Genomic DNA, 23225 nt, shown 5'->3' with positions numbered 1-23225 from the left:
ACATTCAAAAAAATATATATATTTTTGTATTTTCAAAATACCAAAAACATTTTGCCAATCAACCTTTTTTTAAAACTGCTGGTTTTTTTTATTAACTAGGCTGTAGTAAAAAACTACAAAAAATGCTAAGATTAAACACATTTAAATATTTTTTTTAAAGGTATTTAAATCCAAAATAGTACCATCCCATTAGTGAACCAGATTATATAGAATTCTAGCTAGTCAATATGTAAACGTTAGTTTACGTATCATTGCTGCTGGTCACAGGGATCTTGCTAGCTTCCTGAAAGCAGCACAATGACGCCTCAAAGGAAAACCCGTCCAAAGGGAATGAAAACTAGCCCAATTATTTTCTGGTGTCAAATCAAAGTTGAAAACTGCCAAAAGACGTTTCTATTGCTGTATTTGCTTATCTGAATGGTTTGCAATGTATTGTATATATTTTTTGTTCTGTTGAATTTAAAAGATGTTTTGGGGGATTTAGGAAAGCAAAAAAATCTGGGTCATTTGACTACTATTATGATATTTTCAGCTATGGTAGTCAATGATGCCAAAGAATTTTCAGTTCGTAACATTCTACCAAATATTTTTGTGTTCAACCGAACAAAGACATTTAAACAGGTTTGGAACAACTAGAGGGTGAGTAATCCATAACAGAATTTTCATTTTGGGGTCGGGTGTCCCTTTAAAAAAGATCCCATGTTTGCTCAAGGCCACGCACGGAAATGGAAACGTGTTTAATGTTCGTCAGACATAGAAAAACTTACTTAAGAAATAAGCATCGTTAAATGTATTGCATATGTATAATGTGTACACGCATGTCAATGTTTTAGTTGTTCAAGACTGCTTAGCGCTGATCAAACGTGATATTTGGCAGCCGGAAAATCAAGTGTTGAACACTCACGAGTGACTTCTTTCATTGTGCAACGTGACATGCACTTGACGAAACATTGGTAAAAACATCATTCAGATGCATTGTCTAATACCACCGCTATATTTTTCTCTTTGGTTGAGCTGAGCTCCCGCGTCCCTCCCTGTACTGTAGCCTGCCTGTCCGACTCGTTCCCCACACTTTTGAGATCGGGTCGGTCCTGGACTTGCCAGGTATTCATCCGGGTATGAATATATTAAGAATATCATCTATTAAAATTTATCCTTAGAATATAAATAAACATTTTGGCGGCCGCAGTAGGCTACATTATGAAAGTAGCCGTAAAACCCGCAACCTGCGGCTCCATACTTTGCGGGAATACCCCGACACTGGCAACAATGGCGCTAGGTTTACAGCGCACCCGGGCGGGGCCAATAGAGACTGAAATCATGTCAGCCGGAGGGAGATGATTGACACCACACTCGTCTATTCACGAACAGGAAATATAACTTACTTGCGGGATTTTTGATTTGTTAATGTCTCGCGGGCAAAAAGTTTGTTGTAACGCAAGCGTTACTGAACATGTAGCGAGTAAATATTACTGAATATTGATTAGTAATGCATACACTACTGTGTTACAGCAAAACGTAATGTGTTACTGTAATACATTACTTTTGTAACGCATTACTCCCAACACTGGATATTACATGCAATGTTCAGGTAGAGATGGCGGGGATTTTACTTTGCGCGCAGTTCGAGCCCGAGTCTGACGAAGAAACATCCGAAGACGATAGTAGGTAATAGATAGAGGTTAATGGGGGTCTGGACTTTACGTAATGTTCATGTGGGCGGCAGACGACCGTGAGGAAGCTGCCGACAATTTACTTTCGTTTTGTGATTTGTTTATTTGATTCAAAAGAAGATTAAATGTTCGCCGGTTCCCGCCTCCTTCCCATTCCTTTAAGTTTTTACACACTTAAATAAGCCGAGTTCATGGCTAGATAAACAAACTGTAATAGCCCAGAAATAACGGTACATGTTAACGTTAGGCATTAGCTAAACACAGACATAAGGGAGACCAATATTTTTTTGAAGTTAAGACAAAAATAAATAGTCACACTTTCAGGTTGTGATTCGGTGGAGCTAACAGGTCCAAATAAAGTTAGTATTTCCCCCTCTTTCAAGAATAGTTGCTTAACATATCCTGCAGTGAACGCGCCAAGATCATTGAAGCAATCTTCGGTGAAACGATGCACTGTAAAACCCTTGGGGTCATACCCCTTTGGTGTCGTATGAAAAATGAATTGTAACCATTGATTCCAAAAGTTCTGCCTTTGGTAACTTCGTTTAAGTAAGACAGATTTAGTGACACGAATGAGCGACAGTGTTTGGGGGAAGAGTTTTTGCGGCAGTCCTAGCAAAACATAGGCAGGGACTATTTCTAGTGACGTAGATACGCAGCGGTTAGAGACTCAGACTAGGTCACGTCTCCTTTGAGTGATTCAGAGTCGACTCCCTTTAGTGCTGACTAGGGCTGCACGATATTGAAAAAAACGTGCATGCAATATTTTTTTTTCGATATATATTGAATATGGTTTTCTTGAAGAATAACAGTAAGAGTTATACCACGTATCATTTTACTTTCAAGCCATAGAGAGGGAGTGAAGGGGGATTGACTTTTTAAAGCTCCAAAGTGCATCTATCAAACAAAAAACTGAACGACATGGCTCTGTGGTCTTAAAGGTCTTCTAAAGGGAATGCGTTTAAGAGACATTTCCATATTAACAGTGCCATTAATGTTGATGTCTAACTTCCTTCAGGCTTGTCTTTCAGGCAGATGGTGCATGAGTGTCGTAAGTTCCAGTGCCGAACACTTTTTTTTGTTCTAATACAGGGGTTTTTAATGTCAGTCCTGGAGGGCAACAGTCCTGCAGAGTTTAGCTCCAAATTTGCTCAACACCTGTTTGGAAGATTCTAGTCTGCTTTGTGAGACCTTGATTAGCCGTTCAGGTGTGTCTGATTTGGGTTGAAGCTTAACTTTGTAGGACACAGGCCCTCCAGGACTGACTTTGGACACCCCTGTTCTAATAGGATAGCCCCTACTCTGGTAGTAGCTTGTCACAATCATTGGCCGGAAAAACAAGCCTCTGGTTCACATGCATTCGAGAGGACGGAAGCTAGACAAACATTAGAAGCGGTCAATGTGGAAATTTCTCTTACAGCGTTGATTATCCTCAGAAGACCTTTGTTAAGACCATGGAGCAGTTCTTTGATCGATGGCTGCACTTTTGAGCTTCGAAGTCAACCCTCATTCTACCGCTTAAGTGACACGCTGTATTTTAACTCCGACTTTCTTCAACAAAACCATTTTAATGTTAGGATGCCTTGATGGCAAGCAAAACATGGGAAATTTGGATTTGCTAGTTAAGTATCCCTTTACAAGAAAAAAAAAAATACACAAGTATGTTAGGTTTAAAATTGTGTTGACTGTAAATGACAGAACTGGTATCAGCAGGTTTACGCGTTGACAGAAATAAAAACACTTTCTAAATGTTTAAATCTGAAAAACATTGGTAAAGACAATCTTGTTAATTCTCATGACTTTATTTCAAACATCAACAGAGGTGTAAAAATAAGATGAGGATAGAAAGGACAATGTGGCTTTTGGGTAAGTGTCGTAGAAGCTGACATGTCAGATATCATTTTATCCCCTTCATCTCTAGTTTTTCCTCTGAAGATCTGCAATACAATGAAAGAAATTCATTACAGACATTGAAATCCATTTACACTACGTATGATGCACAAGTGTTTCACATACCAGAGACTGCAACGTCGTCGTCGTCAATGGGGAAGTCAAAATCAGCTAACGGCTCAAAAACTCCCTCTTGATCTGACATATCGGATAATTTACTAATCCCTTCATTGCTAGTTGTGTTTACAGTGCTCCTTTGCAGATCTACAATACAATGAAAGTGATTCATAACAGACATTAAAATCCTTTTTAAATCAATATACACTACAAATGATGCACAGGTGCATTACACACCAGAGACTGCATCATCGTAGTCGTGGACAATAAGGTAGTCAAAATCAGCTAACGGCTCATAAAATCCCTCTTGATCTGACATATCGGATAACATATCCCCTTCATCGCTAGTTGCATTTACAGCGTTCCTTTGCAGATCTGCAATACAATGAAAGCAATTCATACCCAGTATTAAAATCCATATACACTACAAATGATGCACAAGTGCATTACACACCAGAGACAGCAGCATCATCATCATCAACGGGGTAGTCGGAATCAGCTAACGGCTCATAAAATCCCTCTTGATCTGACATATCGGATAACATTTCCCCTTCATCGCTAGTTGTATTTACAGCGCTCCTTTGCAGATCTGCAATACAATGCAAGCAATTCATACCTGGTATTAAAATCCTTTTTAAATCCATATACACTACAAATGATGCACAAGTTTACACACCAGAGACGGCATCGTCGTAGTCGTTGTGGTCATCGTCAATGGGATAGTCAAAATCAGCTAACGGCTCATAAAATCCCTCCTGATCGGACAAATCAGATAACAAATTTTCCCCTTCATCACTAGTTGTATTTACAGCATTCCTTTCCAGATCTGCAAAACAATGAAAGAGATTCATAAGACATTAAAATCCTTTTTAAACCCATATACACTACAATGACGCACAAGTGCATTACACACCAGAAACAGCATCGTTGTAGTGGTCATCGTCATTGGGGTAGTCAAAATCAGCTAACGGCTCATAAAATCCCTCTTGATCTGACATATCGGATAGCATATTTTCCCCTTCATTGCTAGTTGTATTTACAGCGCTCCTCTGCAGATCTGCAAAACAATGAAAGCGATTCATAAGACATTAAAATCCATATACACTACAATGACTCACAAGTGCATTACACACCAGAAACAGCATCGTCGTAGTGGTCATCGTCAATGGGGTAGTCAAAATCAGCAAACTGCTCATACAATCCCTCTTGATCGGACAACGTTGTATTCCCTTCATCGCTAGTTTTTACAGCGCTCCTCTGCAGATCTGCAATACAAAGCAAGCAATGCATAACTGACATTTCTAGTCCCACTGAAATTAAAAAAAAATACAATGCATATTTCCACATGAAACATTGCAGCGTTTATTGTAAAAGGTCATCAATGTGGGTCAGTCTCTTTTACAAATCCTGTGCACTCATAATCTTAGTTAAAATGTGAAAATGCACTTTCCTCCTTTAATGACCATCCATCTTTGATGACATTTGTTAGACAGCTTGGGCAGAGCAGCAGGTAATTAACCCCTTTAAAGGGATACTTAACCCAAATAGTGTGTCTTCAACTCGCCTTCGAGTTACTCCAAATCTGTATAAATTTCTATGTTCTGATGAACACGAAGATATTTGGAAGAAGGTTTAGAACCAGACTGATAGACATGTAGGAAAACATACAAGGTAGTCAAAAGTGCCCTGCACTGTTTTTTGGTCTCATACATTCTTCAAAATGTCTACAGTGTTCAACAGATCCCCCAAAAAAGATCAAGTATTTTTTTCCTACTATGGGAGTCAATAGGTGTCAGGATCTGTTTGGTTATAAGCATTATTCCAAATATCTTTCATAGTGTTCATCAAAACAATGAAATGTAGCCTTTACACACTTGGAACATTCGAAGGTGAGTAAATGACAGAATTTTTTTTATTTTGGGCAAACTATGCAACGCCTGTTTTTATACAACTAATCAAATCGCAAAGACGAAGGCCACGCCCACTGTTTTTCACTCGGAAATGCGTCAGAATTCAAAAGTAAAAACAATCGCAACTTCAGAAGTTGTCACTTGAAGGGATAAAGCCTAGGCCGGAAGAGCTGCAAAATCTAACCATACCATTACACTAAATGACATTAGCTTACTCCTAAACCTACCGTAACAAGAAAAAAAGTCAACGGTTTTCAGCGTTACAAAATTATACGATATTGATGTGCGCATGCCCAATGGAGGTGACTGTAGACCTATCCCTTCAAGTCAAACCCACTTTGGGGTCCGGAGACTTTAAACCCTTATGAACCCATAACATACAATGACACACAAGTGCATTACATACCAGAGACATTGTAGTCGTCGTTAGGGTAGTCAAAATCAGCGAACTGCTCATTAAATCCCTCTTGATCGGATATATCAGAAAACGTCTTATCCACGTCATCGCTAACTTTTGTTGTTTGTGCCACAGACGAATCTAGCAAACTTCTGCAGTGTACTAAAGTGCTGAATGTAAACGCAAACAGGATAATAAATTCATATCCCCGGGTTTTACAAAACGCCATTCTGTGTGATAATGCTCGAAGAAAGTACACGCGCTTCTATCGCACAAACAGGCTCATGTGCTGCTTTATGAGCTCCCGTTGCTCGTTTGGTAAATTGCAACGTCAATGGCCAATCGCAAACTTAGTGTAATCACTGAAGTAAGATTCACGTGTTTTCAATTTCATGCGACTGCGCAGACGATCCACATATGACCATTCATGTCAAATGCGAATTGTTCTGCGCATCGGAAGTCTAGCTCTCCCGTTACTTGGTTACGTTTTCTTAATTTGTGAACTCTCCCAGCAAGCGATAGCTGTTATTTCAACGTCTCGGTTAAGCATATACCATAGTCATCGAGTAACCCACTTTTAGCCCATAAGTTTTAACCATGAATTTCGTTAAGTGTCGTTTTCGCAACAACAAAAATGATTAATGATATTATTTATGGCGGCGTTTAGTACTTTTACTTTTAAAAGCCAAGCAGTTTTAAATAAAAATAAGAACGCACTGCTGACAGTTTACAAAGAAACAGGGAATGTGATTGACCTCGTGCGAAAACAAGAATGAATATTGGCAAGGCATTTCAAAACTGTGAACGGATGCAGACATCGCGTCCTTCTCAATATTTCAATAGATGACACAAAACCGCAGCTCCCTTGTTATGTTAATACAGACGGGAACAGTTTCATCTGCTGTTCTTTCTCTTTGTTATGATCATTATGATAAATGTTATTTAAGAATTCTTCGCACGAGATTAGTATTATCTACTGACCTCGTGTGATTTAGAAATGAGCTCCCCACATCTTTATTTCGTGTGGCGCGAATTAGCACGGACAAGTGAAGACTGTGATTTTACTCAAATTTACGGACATATATCCCGGATATGATGACATGGCTTTTCATATAGTACATATAGTTGTATGGTGTATGATGATTTATGACTGTCAGCATTTGAGACCCGCGTTCGGAAATCTTCTGTCCGGTTCACGTTACTGGAGTTTCCATGAGAAATGAGATGGCGACAAAGAGGCCAATCCTACGGACTGCCGCTTTAAGGACTGAACGGGTTAATACACCACTTACTGAAGTTGTCACTGCATGAAAAAAGGGCTTTTTTAATTTAACTTTCTTATATCATTTAATTTTATATTATTCACATATGCTTATTTAAATGTTTTATATGCTGTAGTGTGCCTTTTCACTGATGGATTTGCGCATTAAACATGGACGGATATTTCTTCCTCATCTATATCAGTTATAATATTTCAATTCAAGTTTTAACTATAATTTCAAGTACTTAAATAAGGTCTATATTTCTCTTCCACTCGTCATGTGGTTGCTACACGCAAATATAATAATATAAATATTATTTAAATAAATAATATACTGTATATTTCCCAACCAACCCGATTGATTTGTTCATTACCACCGCGGTGGTAAAAAACTGCCACCGTCACATCCCTAAAGTTTAATGAGGTTAGAGTATCTGTATTTTTACTGAAGAACTTGTGCATTTTGTCCACCTCTAATAAAATCAAAGTTAAAAAAATCCCCAAATAATATGGACAGTATAGACTGTAGTAATGTGGCTAATACTCAGTATACAGTATTATTTAAAATCTCCATACAACACTCATGTAATGCAGCGTTTTATGGATATAGTGACCCTTATAGCATAATTTAAAAAAGTACCTATTTCAGACAAAATATAATATTATGTGACATAATGTGATATATTGTGATGCTGTTAATGTCTTTTTTCCCCCTTTCTGCAAATAAACATTGACATTCATCTAACAACAAATATGTGTTTCAGATTGATTGCGATGAGAGGGATATGGGGACAGGGTTTATGTAAAGAACTGGATGGAGCTAAATAGAGAAGAACTCAATAAAGAAGACCGAAAACAGAAACTGATTAACAGATCAGCCAAGCTTTCACTTAATGCATAGTTAATGAACAGCAGCTACGCTAATTATTCTCTTTATTCTCTTTCCGCCTCTGCCTCGGGATGCCCGTCCCGAGGTAGGAAGAAGTTCCACCGTGTCCAGACGACTGACAGATGCCCATCCCCAATTTGAGATTACGCCAGCTACAGCTGCAGACTGACTGACCATCCCAGCTCCATCTAAGGCAATTCCACCACCAGCCAAGAGAAATATTACCATCAGACCATCCCAGCTCAGACCACGACATCCCCAACCAAGAGCAAAGACGGACTATTTGTCTTATTAATGCTGAAGTTACAATATCTGGTATTAAATGCTAAACCTAAACCACACGTCAGCAGTCTGAGTGCAGCTATGACACGTCAGAGGGGATCTGGCCCTCCCGGTTGAGCCTGGTTTCTCTCGAGGTTTTTTTCTCCATTAATCAATCATTGGAGTTTGGGTTCCTCGCCACAGCAGGGCAGTGTCGGGAGACTGCATTCATTCATTTATTTATTTATTTAGAAATGAGATATTATCTATTAGAATGATCTTACTCGTTGTATATACACCATGCACTGTGCTGTGTTTTAACTTTTCTGTTTTTTCCTGTTTGCCCCTGTAAAGCTGCTTACAATACACGAAACAATACACATTGTGAAAAGCGCTATGTAAATAAACTTGAATTGAATTGAATTGTATAGATTGAGGGAAAAAAATTGCCTACCATCAAATACAAATCAGAAAAATAATTATGGAAATAAAAATGCTGAAAGCAAGACGAGGCGAATTTAACTTGGCTGGATGCACTACCAAAGCTGAAGCTACAAACAAGTTAGAAGGCCCAAAGGAGGTGGAACGCAAGAAATTGTTGTAAAAAAAAGAAGACACTGTATAATACGTTCTGGATATTGGTGAATCAACAAAAGGGAATACTGATGATTTCAACTTTATGCTCCGTGTCAGTAGCTTAGAAGAACCACTTGAGGAAAACCAGACAATTGGTATCTTGTATGAGGCAACACGTTACAAACTCCTTAGACTCTACATGTGTACAAGACTGTGTGTGAATGTTCATTTTCTGAAAATGTTATAGTGACGTTTTAAATTCACAAAGTTGTATTAAAAGAAACTTTATTGGTATAAAGTATAGTTTTTGCAGTCGTGCTACATACTGTTTCTCAAAAAGTAGGTGTACATACAAGAGGTAATCTTTTTCCCATTTATGCATACAACTATATGCTAGTTATCTGTATATATAATCTGCATGCTATCTGTCATGTAAGCAATACATGGCCACCTGAATTGTTTATTTTCTCAAATGTATATGATTTATATTTTTGTTCAAAAATGTATGAATGATTCTTATTAAAGTTCTTAAATTCACCTTTTGTTGTAATTACTTGCAACTGGTTTCACTGGGTGTCAAAAATTTCAGAAAAAAAACTAAAGTTTACATTTTTAACTGTTGTATACAGAATGTAATTTTGTAGAGTCAAACTTAACATGACAACATTCGATTCTATACAGTACATTTCAAAATAAAATTGTATGTTTTATGGCATTTGTGCATAATCTATATTCCTAAAAGTTCCCTAACTAGAAGTCTAATGTTTATGTAGAGTCTTAATGCCTCTGTGGCTGTTGCCACTTGGCTGTAGATTATTTTCCTCCATAACAAGAACACATAGAATCAGAATCAGAATCAGAAAGAGCTTTATTGCCAGATATGTTTGCACATACAAGGAATTTGTTTTGGTGACTGGAGCATCCAGTACACAGAAACAGCAACAACACAGAGACCACAACACAATAGAATACAGTACACAGATGATTTAAATAAGGGCCTATGGGTATAAAAATTTAAGAAATCAAATATAATAGACATAAGATAAAGATATAGTGAGTAAAGCTATGTGTGTATGTAAATATGTATAAGTAAAAAATAAGAATAGACTAGAACAATGTATGTGCTATATACAGCAGAATAAATAGATATAATTAAGAGAAAAAGTTGTATAAAATAGATAATGTATTATCTGGAGGATATAATTAATTTTGCACTTAATTATTATTGCACAGTTATTACTTGCACAATGAGTGAAACACATTCAACTGTTCAAGAGGTAGATGGCCTAAGAGAAGAAGCTGTTTTAGTGTCTGGTTGTTTTGGTGATCAGTGCTGTAGCGCCGACCAGATGGCAGCATTGTGAAGAGATGATGGATTGGATGTGAGAGGTCCAGGGTGATTTCCTGAGCCCTTTTCATCACTCTGGATGTATACAGTTCTTGGAGGGTGGGCAGGGGTGCACCAATGATCTTATCAGCGGTCCAAACCGTCCTCAAACCCCACCAACTTTCTATTGTCTGGTTTGCTTGACTTGTTCCTTGAAAGACTCACGGTCCATGCACAGTTCCCATTGAAGTACATGGACCGGTGTGCATGGACCTTACAGGTGTGCATACGTACGGTTTTATAAGTCTCTTATAAGTTTTATAAGATAATTTTTTTGCGTAGGCCTGCGCTATTTTAAGCTTTCGGGTACATGTGCACTTTTACTAAGGATCCTATGCACAGTTTTATAAATGAGATCCCAGTTCCTTTCAAATATGCAAACCTGGGGTCTCGTTTATAAAAAAATATAAAAGTGGCTTTAAAGCGACTTAACCTCGTGGGTTTTTGGGAGAGGGGTGAGATTTCGACATAGTGGATGAATGGGATATAGTTTAATTTGGTTAGTTATATATAGGTAAGATTAAAAGTTTTTATTAAGATATTTTTAGATCGTCTTGAACAGAGAGTAAAAGTTAGGATAGATATAGTGGCACATTCATTTAGGCTAAGTTAGATAGTGAAAGATAGAGAACAGCAAGTTGGATATCATAGTTAGGTAGAATATTTATCTATTAAATAATAATGGAGGCTCTACTAAGAGATGTCGTACATGTGTGGTTTGGGAGCATTTCCACACTTAAATGCAACAAGAATGTGCTAAAGAATGGGTTAAAATACATCTTTTGAATGTTTATTATAATGACGATCCTTTTTTTAACCGGGATTCGAACCCGTGGCTACAACATGCAAAACGAAAACACAAACCACTCTATCACTTATTCGGTAGATAGAATGATATAACATGTTTTTATTCGATTTATAATCAAGCCTGTTTCGGGGCCATTCTTGACTATGACCACTAGGCGTCACCGTAGAGACGGGTGTCGGAATGTTTCGAACACAGTATGTCACATTTGCATCAACTGTTTCAGTGTTTCATGAAGCCTCGCTCTTCCCACCACAAAATTTCAGCAATAATTGCGTGTTTTATTCCCGTTTTCTGGGGAAAGTTTTACAAAACTGTAGAGAAAACGTGACTGATAAGATGATTACTAATATAAAGTTGAGGAGTCTTAAGGAACTACGTGACGTCACATTAACTTTAACGATTGATCTGAAAGTAAATAATGTTTTATTATGTGCGTTCTGCAGAATGTACATATTGTTGTACCTTGTGTTAATAAAAATGGTAGGCTACAAAAAATATCTTAAAGTAAGTATAAACCTCACCCTGGTGCTAAGAGTTATCTTATTTAGACAACCGATTTCCATGGCTAAGGGTTAAGTTGAGCCTATTAATGTTAGACAATCGGTTTTCTGCTTGTTTACTATAAAATGTAAAATTTTATGCAAAGACCATCAGAAAATCCATAATACTATGTTGTTTTAGCCCTGACCCTTTATGACACCAGTTCGGCTCCTCCCACATATCCACGTCACAATGTTTGGCTCTCAGATATCCATGGATACTATAAACATTTCACTGGGTGCATACCTTAATAAACGGCTGTCAAACTATTCAGAGTGAGCCTAAACATGTTCCCTATTTGATTTTAAAAGGGAAACTGTGACTTGGGACCAAAGTAATTTGTGCTGCTAAAATGCACAAGAACCTCCAGGTAAATGTAGACAAAATGTTTGCATAAATATCTGGCTAATACACGTGTGTTATGGAAGATCAAAGGAACATCAGTCAGCTAGGTAAGCATTTGAATTTATCATGTTAGAAATGTATTCACATAATAAAGTTACCTTCAAATATGTTATACTAATATGTTATTTAATGACATAAAAGGACAAATTACTTTAAATGTTAATTTCCGTGTAAAGATTTTGTTGTTGATCTTGGCATTCATGGCGTATATAAAACACAAAGTTATGCCACTAATTATGCTTCATATATCCACAAATTCTCCACATATTCTCCACCTTTAATTATAATTGTCTATAAATGTGAATAGTATGATTACTTTTTGTATTAGCAGATGCTGAGTCAGATGCTGCAATAACGGATTCAGAAGTTGAAGCACTCTTCACTTATTTTGATTGTGTAAGTAGCAAATATGATAATTTCACGTTGTATGTTTATTTGATACAAGGTGTCTTTATTTGACAATAAATCATTTATTTGTTTCTTTGTTGAAAATAAAACAGACAGTATTTCTTACAAGTTTATCATCAGCATCATCACAGTCATATTCTTGACTGCAATTCAACTGTGCTGAAACAGTGGGATTATTCCTATTAAGCGAATCTGAAGTGTCATATTATCATACCATTTTATTTACTATCCAGCAGATAGAGCAAGAGTATTTTCAAACACTGGAATCTTCTCAACATCTCTGTCATGAGCATCCAGGCCTGCTGAGATATAAAAGAGAGTCCCAGGAGAAAACATACAGTCCTCAGGTACAATACCCAATTCATTTTAACCCGCAAATCTCAAACAAGTGTATGACTTTATAAAAGCATTTCTTCTAAATAAATGGCTGTGGTGCGGTGTGTTGGGTAGCCCCAATCTCTGAAGAACTCACCAGTATGCTGTCAATTCTGTGGTTTAAAAGCTTGGCCTCCTCTGGATATGGTTTATGCAGAGATGCAAGAGGTTAGTCCCCAAAAAAGGACAAAGGCCCTACAATTCCCTTTAATGTAGCTGAAAAACTTTCTCTGATCTAAAAATGTCTGAGATTTCATTATGTCTCCAGGGCTTTTGCTGTGACAAGTACAAAGAGCTGTTTGACTTTGTGGTTGATGAGAAACAAATGGCTGTGAAACATTTTGAGGGAAGACCGAGCGGACCTGCTGCTCAACTAGATGGCCTCTTTACCAATGAGGATGATGAGCTTCAAGTAAAAGGACTAGAAAGAGGAAAAAACAGGTTTGTATAATGAAGTTGAGAGCAAGGAATGTTATTGAACTACACTAAAATCACTACTGATGTGTGTAAAAAATTTTTAAGGAATATCTTTGCCTTCATAATGAAAATTCATAATCAATATCATCATTTACCTCTCGTCATTTCAAACCTGAATGACTTTCTTTCTGCTGTAGAACACAAAAGAAGATATTTTTAATAAAACCTAAAAAACCTTTGGCCCCTATTCACTTGTAATGGTTTTGTGTCCATTCAATTGAAGTCAATAGGACCTACGTTTTTTGTTGTTATCAACAAAATATCTTCTTTTGTGTTTTGCAGAAGACAGAAAATCATACCTTTAAAATAACAACAGGGTGAGCAAATTATGACACAATTTTCATTTTTAGGGTAAACTGTTCCTTAACTGGACAAAAAGAAGGTATAATTTCATGTCTGGTTTAAAATTGTGTTTGGGATCGTGTTTAAGGGATACTTCACCCAAAATGAAAATTCTGTCATCATTTAATCACCTTCTAGTTGTTCCAAATTTGTTCAAATTTCTTTGTTCTGAAGAACACAGAGAAAGATATTTAGAGACTGATTATAACTAGACAGATTTTGCCCCCATTGACTACCTAAGTAAGAAAAAATACAATGGTAGTCAAAAATGCCGCAGAACCCTTTTGTCTGTCCTACATTCTTCAAAATGTCTTCTTTTGTGTTCAACAGAACAAAACAAATGATAACGTAATTATCTATGGGATTAAATGGGGGGCAAGATCTGTTTGGTTATAGGCATTCTTCCAAATATCTTTCTCTGTGTTCATCAGAACAAAGAAATGTATACAGAATTTTCATTTTTGGGTGAAGTAGTCCTTTAATGGGTGGTAATTGACAGAACTGGTACAGTAGGTTAAATCTTTAATATAAAAAACTAAAAACCTAAATAAGAAATCTTTTTTCCCCAAAGTTTTTCCAATTTAAACATGAAAAAGTCAGATTTTGTTTTATTCTCATTCCTAACATTTGACTTCATTTCAGACATCAACAGAGAGAGGTGGGAAAGTATGATCGAGATCATAACTCCAAATTTATGGCTGCAAAAAACAGTAAGTGGCCACAGTATGTGGGTGTTGGAGACAACATAAGTGATCAACAATGATTCATTTAAATAATTCCATACACATTCGACTATTTTATTGATCACATGATAAATCATAATAGTTTAAAACGGTTTGCTTCAGTGCATATCAGTGATTTTTTTTTTCCAGAAGGCATGTGAGGCATGATAATAAAAATATTGTGATATCTCACTGTTCAATGATGGTACGTTGGTAGGCTTTTAAGGGATGTCAATGTACCCTTCAGATATCACACCGGTGCCCCATACCAAGACTGTCATCAGTTTCCAGCTCTCTAACTGTGCACCCAAAGAGAATGTGTGGAGTGTTGAAGACTGCACGCATAAGCAGAGAAGCTCTGGCCACTGGGCGAACAATGAGCCTTCTACACTGGGGTCATTTGAGTTTGGTTTAACCCATCATGAGGTACATGAACTGACAAACTTTCATCATATGAGGTGTTCGAGTAATGACATTAAACATCTCTTTCTTACAGAATAGTTCAAGATTCCTGGAAAAAAACTATTCTAATGGCACTAAATTTCTTACCGTGTTACCAGATGGTTCTTCACAAGTTTTGTATCCTTTTACATGAAATGTTTCTGAAGGGTAGCATTTGTGAATCTTCGTATTCATGATTTAAATAGAAGTCATCAATAAAATAAATGTGTTGTCCTTATTCTCACGGGTAGCTATCCTTCAGGGAACCTTGCAATCATCATTATCAAAAGTGAAATGGAAAGTGTTTGTATCATACATGATGATATCGTTAGTCCTGTTTGTCCAGTCAGAGCCCTTTTTCAGTCTGATGGCAGAGCCACTTGTTACCATGGCAACGGCTTCATATGGTAAGTTGAAAGTCCCAAGTTGACTTGTTAATCCTTTAACAGAGAAGAAGGAGAAGCAACAAGCAATGTTGTCTCAGTAATAAAAAACTTTATTGATCAGCCACAATTTTAAAACCACCTGCCTCCTGAATTTATGTCTTTAAGTTAAGTAATGGATCAGATGTTGATCCAGCACATCCCATAGATGCTCAATCAGATCAATGACATATAAGGCCAAGGCAATTCTTTGAACAATTTGAACCATTTTTCCTCCGACTTATATTCACTTCACCTGTCAGTGGTTCTAATGTTTTGGCAGATCAGTGTTTGTTTCTTTATTGTATGAGTTTAATGGTAAAACTGTCAATAAACATGACATGTTCTGTTCGCCTGATAGCTCTTCTTGTGATTCAGGTTGAGTATGGATGTTTGGGGTGGGCAGAGTCTTGACGAGAGAGGGAGAAAGGTCCGAACATGGAGTTGGACAGATCATGATCAAACCCTCACATTCCTGAGACCGATCTTTATGTCACTCAACAGAAATATAGGTGTTCGGGTTCTTGGGCAACAGTCGGTGTTTGTCTCTTTTCTTGCCTTGGGACAACAAGCAAGGTTTAGGGTAGGCAGCTCGGTAAGAAAGCGCACAAGCTTGACTTGATCTGGTTCACTTTGTGTATTGCAGTTGTTACTCATGCAAATTAACTGTTGTTCTTGCAGTCCACAAAACATATCGCACCTCCTCAACCATTCATGTGCAAAGAAGAACTAATGCTTCTTGCATGCAGAATTGCCCTGTACATGGCTTTGACACGGATGCAGCAGTGTCAGGCCTTCCCAGCCAGCTCCACACACCTGCAGGTCAGACCTCCACCCTTCCTCCACTCACTGGTTCGTAGGCTGAGGAGCCTGGGCCATACAGTGCAGATGGATGAAACAGAGAAGACCTTTATCAAGCGCTGTCTGCAATCATGTGCATAAACTCATTGTATCATGAGCTCTATAGTAGACAAATATGCTACGCTAACTATTAACTTTACTATCAAAAGTAATTATAAAATGCAGTTAAGTGGTATCTGCCAATCAGACGTGAAGTGTAGGTCTGAAGCAGTTTATTTGAGAATTGCTGTTGTTTAACGGACCAATGGGAATCTGATCCAAGTTAAAAGGAACTGGCCATAAAATTTTACAGTTTTGCTTTTATAACTTGTAATCTGACAATTTTACATGCAGTGTTGACATTACGAGTATTTCTTTTGCTTTGATTAAAGATAAACAATGTGTGATGCCAAGATGGAAAATATTTCAGTATTCATTTTCAATGTAAAAAAAAATCTCTAAATTAGGAATGCATGTGAATTTTTGTGCATTTGAATAAATCAAATTAACAATAAAGTAAAATTTAGCCTTCGGTAGATATATTTACTTAAAAAAATGCCAAATAAGAAGAATTTTAAAGACTACAAGTCCATGATCGTATTCTTAGATGTAAGGATGAGATTAGACTTTTCACCTGAAGTGATCTGGATAAGAACAGACTAAACATGGTACAAAACTAGGCTACTGATTTTCCAAAACAAAAGAATGAACTAGTTGTATATTTAGTACAAAGAAGTGCTTTTGATTTCTGAATATACCTATTCAAATTTGCACCGATCCCTATGGTTGTGCTTTTTTTCTTGATTGCATCAAATGTTATAAGACTACTATACACTGTTTGCAAGCCAGCTCTTTCAATAAAGATAAATGTTTTTTGTTAGTCTCCACTTTATTTTCCTTTTAGTAAACATCTTTATGCTATACAAAGCAATATAAAAATCAGGGCTCAGAAATATAATTAATGTTGCTTTGATGTTAAACTATCATGATTTAACGCATAAATTAGAACTTACTAAACTACATATTAAATAAAATATAAAGACCATACAGCAGGATGGGATGGAAAGACAAATATGCAATCATAAATTTTGTTGACACAATAATCATAAATCCTGATCAAAATTATTATTTCACAAGAAATGGTCTGAAGTCATATTTATATGGCCGCTGCTATTGCCTTGGATCCCTCATCAGCATCTGTAGGCGGTGCATCTCCTAGGGGTGCAGTGAGAAGAGCATCGGGCTTGCGCTAGTAGAGTGTCTACTTTCAGCACAAGCCTTCATAAATGTCACCTCGCAACCGCAGAAGAGCTCCACCTCAAAACTAAAAAGAAAATGTAGAAAATAAATAATGCGCAAACATATGTAATGAATTCCATCTTCAATACACAGCATTGGTGGTCACACATACGTGGAGGGGGTCTAGGCTCCAGGCAGTGGATCGGAGGCAAGGTTATGAGAGATGGTGTGGAAGTGTGTCCATGTGTACGTTCATTTTCATCTCGTTTTCGAGAATCTGGACCAGTTGCTGCATGGAAGGTAAATGGCCTGACTCCAACTTGGACCAAACTGGAACATCTGACCAAAGAACCCAAAATACTCAATGTTGGAGGCCAAGAACTGTTTGGCTACAAGCATTCGTCCAAATATTTTTCTCTGTGTTCATCAGAACGAAGGGATTTACACAGATTTGAAACAACTCAAGGGTACGTAAAAGAAATCAAAAAAATGTTTTGAGTAAACTGTCCCTTTAAGTATAAACTATACACTAAAGACTTCAATACAGAATGTGTAAAGGCACTCACCGTTAAGCGTAATTTCAAAAGCACCTGTGGACATACACTGATTTTCAATCATATTGCTGAAGAAGAACACCATCATACAGGCATATATCTAACAAGGGGAAAAAGGTCATAATGTTTTACTTTACGTAAATATTGTCACATTCAATTGTCTGCGTATCTGAGTAAAGAGATCAGGGTGGCTAGTTTGCATATGATTTGTTTAAATATCCAGTACATGCGTTCAAATAAAGCACAAGAGCAAAGAATGTTAAAATAAAACTGTTATATAATACAAGTTTATGTTAAAGATAGCATGCTCTAACATTAAAGCTGCAGAGTAGGATGAAAGGATGGATTTTGGTCTCACTTGTATCAGTCCTCTAACCTAAGAAGTCAAAGTTAATATCCTAATGAGGTCCTTGGGGAACATTTTTCACCAGAACCTGGGTTTTTTTGAAGTCCTTCCTTATATCTTCCATCCAAATGTCACCAACCCCAGAGAATAACCATTCAAATACCCAAGGACTAGTAAATCTATGTAGTATCGCACACATTTACATTTATGCAATTTGTAGTTGCTTTTGTCCAAAACGCATCTGATCACATCGTGTTCTTTGGATTTAAACATATGACTGGTGTTGATACTGCGATGCTCAACCAGTCGTAGTACAAGAACCCTGATGTTCCAAATGAATAAATGAAAATAATCTTGCCTTGTTCTCCTGACTCCAAACCCAGAGGCCTGGAGCTTCCATCCCAAATAGAGCAAATGGATCCTTGCCCAAAATGATCACTCCTATCAACAACAGCTTAAACACAGACAGAAAGGAAGCAGTGTGCCTGGTGACAGGAAGAGACAACATAAATACATTAGAGCTGTGTTTTATTAACCTGACCACGAAACCAAGATGCATGAATATGTTCGACTCCAACCATAAATTGAGCTGTGTTTTTAGTCATTACCTGTAGATGGGCATGGGAAGGAAGTTCTCTTCTTCAATGCGGATGTCTGGGTACCGCTGGTACAAAACCTGCGTGTACTCCTCAAACACCCGCTTGTACCCTCAGGAGACACTGTAGAAAACAAACAAGAGACACTCCTTAGAGTCTTTAATTCACCACAGCAGGGACGTAAAACAACAGCCTGTTTGTGGAAAATACAACGTATGTATGTAGTAAATGCAATAAATGACACACTAATGGGCAAGCTTTCCTACGACGCAAAGTACGTGGGTTCGATCCCAGGGGATTGCTCATACTTAGAAACAAATGTATAGGGTAATGCAATGCAAGTTGCTTTAGATAAAAGCAATGTAAATGATGCAACATAGGGACTAATGTCCCAATAATTGATACAAATGTGCATGTCAGTCCATTAATAAATCAAAACAAAAAGCCAAATTATTAAAAGTGCAGTGACTCAAATGACCGACACACTAATGGGCTAATCCTCAATGGTCTTTCCACTTAACAGAGGATTACAGGGGCTGTTATAATATAGCGCTGAGGTTATTTCTAAAGCCTGATAACCATCGGAGACCCTTTAACGCATATGCGTCCATCAGATCTCGGCGTCTTTACACATCCACGACTAACGTAAAGTCCGCTTGTAACATTCAAGGTACAAATCTGTGAAAGTTAAATGTTAAACAGCGATTGGCTGTTTGTTAACACACTCAATGTCATAACACACTGTTCCAGGCCTGTTCGGGTGACCGACAAACAATAAATAAACGTCTACACCGTCACTCACCAAATCTGGAATTTGAGAAGTGGACCTGCGGCAAACTGCATCTTCATTTTCTTGACACCGCTGTTATTCGCAGAGGCGCTGTAAAGACAACAGGCCCATAATATCAAAACAGAGAAAGGCAACCAACGCATCTTCCACCACGATGATTAAACACTAAACTGTGAGCCGGAAGTGGCGAATCCATTTCATACGGGTATCGGAAGGAGACGCGTTGTGATTGGTTCACGGCTAAATGCCGTGAGATTAACGTGCAGCAGCACGCACATTTCCCCAAAATAAAAAAAACGTTTTATTTCGATTTTAAGTATTAAAGTGAAACATTATTTAATTGTTTAGTTAAGTATGATGGGCTATATGCATGCGTGACTTCCACGTTTCACAGGAAGAACCCTAGGCAGTTTCTGGTCTCAGTTATTTGATTTATTCGATATCATTAAATGTATCGCTTGTTTTTTAAATGATTTGTTTATATTGAAACGAAACTGCACACGTATCCATTAACAGTAAAGTTGACTATATAAACGCAGATCAAGAGCAGGGTGCTGTGTTCGGTGATGGCCTGTAGGCTACACTGACATTTCTGTTGTTTAAACTTGGCGAAGTGATATATGGAACTGTAATACGGTCATTACTTGAAATTAATGCATACCAATGTTTATCAATCAATCAGATTGAAGCATTCAACAGCCCCATGGTATAAAATAAAAATAATTTCTACGTGTTGTGAAAATAGCATGTTTTAATGCACATCATTTTTTTGAAAGCTTGGTGGAAGCAGAATCCAAGTTGTGGCTAAATGGGATACACCTACGGCCGGAAGTGATGAAAAATCTCGCCATAAAATCACAATTGGTTGACTAATCCCTACACTTACCTAAATCTAACCTTAAAATGGATTAAAAAGTACTTAACTGCTGTCAGCGTGACAAAAAATATGCGGTATTGAAATGCGCATGCCCAGTGGAGGACAGCTTTATCCCTTCTAGCCACAACCCAGAAGGAGCCCATTCCGCATCTTCCGGTGTGGGCGGAGCCTTTATTTTGAGGACGTAGACAAAAATCGACGTAGTATTTCTTTATCGTCAGTGGCCGTAGTTTGCATTGGTCATTTTTTGTTACTGTGTATCGCCAGATCTCTTTTCAAACCACCAGCATTTGCAAACATGGTCGCCAAACAAAGGATGCGAATGGCCAACGAGAAACACAGCAAAAACATCACCCAGAGAGGCAACGTCAAATCAACGGTATGACAACTCATGATATGATCAGCGTATCACTTCTGTTCTAAATGATTTATATAGGAATAATGTAGTACCCTTTGCCTTTATTTAAGCTTTGAACGATGTAAAATTGTCTTTCTTACACCGTAGTTTTGTCATGTGGTGTTCAAGTATTGGTTAAATCCCACTGTACTGTCAACATAGATAATGCACGATTGTAACGAGTAACTGAAATGTAAATTCATGCAGAAACCCGTCTCTGATGAAAAGGTGGCGGTGGGACCATGGCTTCTGGCACTCTTTATCTTTGTTGTCTGCGGCTCAGGTGAGTAATGGATAACGAGGAAAAAATTAAATAAAATCTTTAATTGTAAAACTCTTCAAGTGAGCTGGTGTTGCACCTCTTGGAGTCAAAGAGAGGTAGACACATCAGACCTTCACTTGTTTTTGGGCATTGTGGGATACCTTGTTCTGCATTGAAGGCCGAGATCGTTATGTACACTGTTTACTTGAACAAGGTTGGACTGATAGCGTGGCTTTATCTATCTATTTATTTATATTAGGGTACAACACGTGGATATGCAGGTGTTGCTACAGTACTCTCAAAATAGCTTTGATGAACATTGCCAACGAGTACTCCTAAAATATGTAATGGATCTCTTTCCTAGCTGACTCCGAACACAATATTTATTAAATGTTTAGACATAGATCAAAATGTGGACTTTTTAAGAACATCTCAAAGTTACAATGTGACTCATACCGTGGCTTTGGTTTCTGGACTGATGCCAGCTCTGACAGGATTTCTGCCCACTGGCTTTGAAAATCTGTTTACATTGAGCAATGACATTTAAGCCCATGGGTTTTGGTCATCTTGCTCTCTGTGTGCTGCCCTACCTGGTGATTTGTCAGTCTTTTAGTCAAGATTTAACCCAGATAGTTTGGGTTTACAGTTAGATTATGCTCTTTGCAAAATAATGTAAATTATTTTGTATAGGGGAAAGTGAAGAAGCAGTTTTAAATGGTAATGTTTTCAATATAAGCCTTGACTCTGCTAACTTCATTTCTTTAATATTGTGCCCTCTCAACATTTCCAAGGTTGGAATGTTGGCCATCTGTAAAAGAGCTCTTAAGTTTAACTTTGTTTTTCTCCATAGCTATATTCCAGATCATTCAGAGCATTCGAATGGGCATGTAAAAAGGACCAAGGATTTCCTCAGCTGTCCACTCCTTGCCAGTTTCACATACTGCACCCAACTTTGTAATGGAGCCCCTTTTGAAGGCTTTTTCAAATTTCACTGATTTGTCTTCTGTGAGGTGCAACAAACTTGTCATTCCTCTCTGGTGCCTTATTAAATAAGGAAAATCAAGAAGCCATACAACTGCATTCCGATCGATTCCAGTGTTGTCAATTTACATTGATGTTATGTAAAAATGTTTCATTGCAAGGATTGATTCGATTTGTTATGTGTGAAATGTGGTTTCATTCATTCCAAAAATTAATGTTATACAATGTTTTAATGGGGTTTTTGTTTCCTTTTTAATCCACCCTAAACATTCTGTCATTGTGTATTTTAGCACAAAATGTCCCTTTAAGGTCACAAAATAATTTGTATGCTGATCAAATTGTGGCTCTTTTTTCTTTTTTAATTTAATAGCTGCCTCTCTGTAATTTTTTTGTAATTTTTTTCCCACACATTTGAGCGTCAGAAATATCAATAGTTCTCTGGCACATATAGTTTTGAAATTGTGGACCTGTTCACCACAATACTGGATTTTTCTTAGAACATATGATGTTATGTGTGTCATGGTAGCACAAAGATAAAGAGGAACAGTGTACGGGCTGAAATAAAATGTTTTAAAAGGAATAAATACATGTTGTTGATTGAGTGTCTGTAACCTAGACCTATTTTAAGTGCATGTATTTTAAATGCATATAATTTAGATAACATTTATGAGTTGTTTCAACCATCCAGTAATACATAACCCAGCAGCGCATTTTGATTGCGTTGACACAGAAAGTTACTTGATAAATTACTATGTTTTATTCTTCCATTACAAGAGCGCTTACTAAGGTTGCAATCCAACGAAATGTATTGTTCACTAGATTAAAGTTGCAGGCCTATATGAGTTATGTCTATACAGGCTTAAAAATAGGAAAGTTTAGGAAAGAAATTAAATTAAACTCTCCACACGTATCAAAGTGAAAGAAAATTTCAGCAAGGCCTAGGTTAAGCATTAAATTTAAGATTTTTGAAATGCACATAAAAGCTACTTATGTATTTAATTGTCAACAACAATTACCAGTCAAGAAGGCATAAATAACATCA

At 37.3% G+C, this 23225-nt stretch overlaps 4 protein-coding genes across 13 annotated transcripts; 2 read left to right on the top strand and 2 right to left on the bottom strand.

Annotated features, from left to right (window-relative positions):
- Positions 1-3472: 3472 nt before the first annotated feature.
- LOC130417949 (uncharacterized) lies at positions 3473-7218 on the bottom strand. 2 transcript variants are annotated; one of them, XM_056743827.1, is made up of 8 exons: positions 5997-7216; positions 4814-4945; positions 4594-4737; positions 4357-4506; positions 4135-4269; positions 3918-4055; positions 3690-3827; positions 3473-3610 (listed from the first exon to the last, which is right to left on the bottom strand). In XM_056743827.1, the coding sequence occupies exons 1-8, from the start codon at positions 6214-6216 to the stop codon at positions 3591-3593; spliced, it is 1077 nt and encodes a 358-aa protein (XP_056599805.1). In that variant the 5' UTR covers positions 6217-7216; the 3' UTR covers positions 3473-3590. The 2 variants fall into 2 exon arrangements, with proteins under 2 accessions (XP_056599805.1, XP_056599806.1); XM_056743828.1 differs by lacking the exon at positions 3918-4055 and having other exon boundaries at positions 5997-7218.
- A 4263-nt stretch (positions 7219-11481) lies between these two features.
- LOC130418338 (glutamate-rich protein 6) lies at positions 11482-17017 on the top strand. Of its 9 annotated transcripts, XM_056744414.1 has the most exons (12): positions 11483-11673; positions 12021-12161; positions 12443-12510; positions 12756-12869; positions 12973-13065; positions 13166-13338; positions 14359-14426; positions 14686-14864; positions 14935-15017; positions 15131-15286; positions 15680-15896; positions 15983-17017. In XM_056744414.1, the coding sequence occupies exons 2-12, from the start codon at positions 12131-12133 to the stop codon at positions 16241-16243; spliced, it is 1443 nt and encodes a 480-aa protein (XP_056600392.1). In that variant the 5' UTR covers positions 11483-11673; positions 12021-12130; the 3' UTR covers positions 16244-17017. The 9 variants fall into 9 exon arrangements, with proteins under 9 accessions (XP_056600399.1, XP_056600396.1, XP_056600392.1 ...); XM_056744421.1 differs by having other exon boundaries at positions 11482-12161; positions 16051-17017; XM_056744416.1 differs by having other exon boundaries at positions 11483-12161; positions 12759-12869.
- Positions 17018-17067: 50 nt separating this feature from the next.
- Positions 17068-19841, bottom strand: selenot1a (selenoprotein T, 1a). The gene is made up of 6 exons (XM_056744423.1): positions 19679-19841; positions 18889-18999; positions 18639-18765; positions 17947-18034; positions 17553-17719; positions 17068-17465 (listed from the first exon to the last, which is right to left on the bottom strand). The coding sequence occupies exons 1-5, from the start codon at positions 19807-19809 to the stop codon at positions 17595-17597; spliced, it is 582 nt and encodes a 193-aa protein (XP_056600401.1). The 5' UTR covers positions 19810-19841; the 3' UTR covers positions 17068-17465; positions 17553-17594.
- Positions 19842-20701: 860 nt separating this feature from the next.
- Positions 20702-22780, top strand: zgc:92744 (uncharacterized protein LOC436846 homolog). Its single transcript, XM_056743589.1, has 3 exons — positions 20702-20922; positions 21148-21223; positions 22053-22780. Exons 1-3 carry the CDS (start codon positions 20842-20844, stop codon positions 22091-22093), a joined length of 198 nt encoding a protein of 65 aa, XP_056599567.1. The 5' UTR covers positions 20702-20841; the 3' UTR covers positions 22094-22780.
- The last annotated feature ends 445 nt before the right edge of the window (positions 22781-23225 follow it).

This window comes from Triplophysa dalaica, chromosome 3 (genome assembly GCF_015846415.1).
Source record: "Triplophysa dalaica isolate WHDGS20190420 chromosome 3, ASM1584641v1, whole genome shotgun sequence".
Lineage (NCBI taxonomy): Eukaryota > Metazoa > Chordata > Actinopteri > Cypriniformes > Nemacheilidae > Triplophysa > Triplophysa dalaica.
This window is presented reverse-complemented; position numbering and strand designations above follow the sequence as displayed.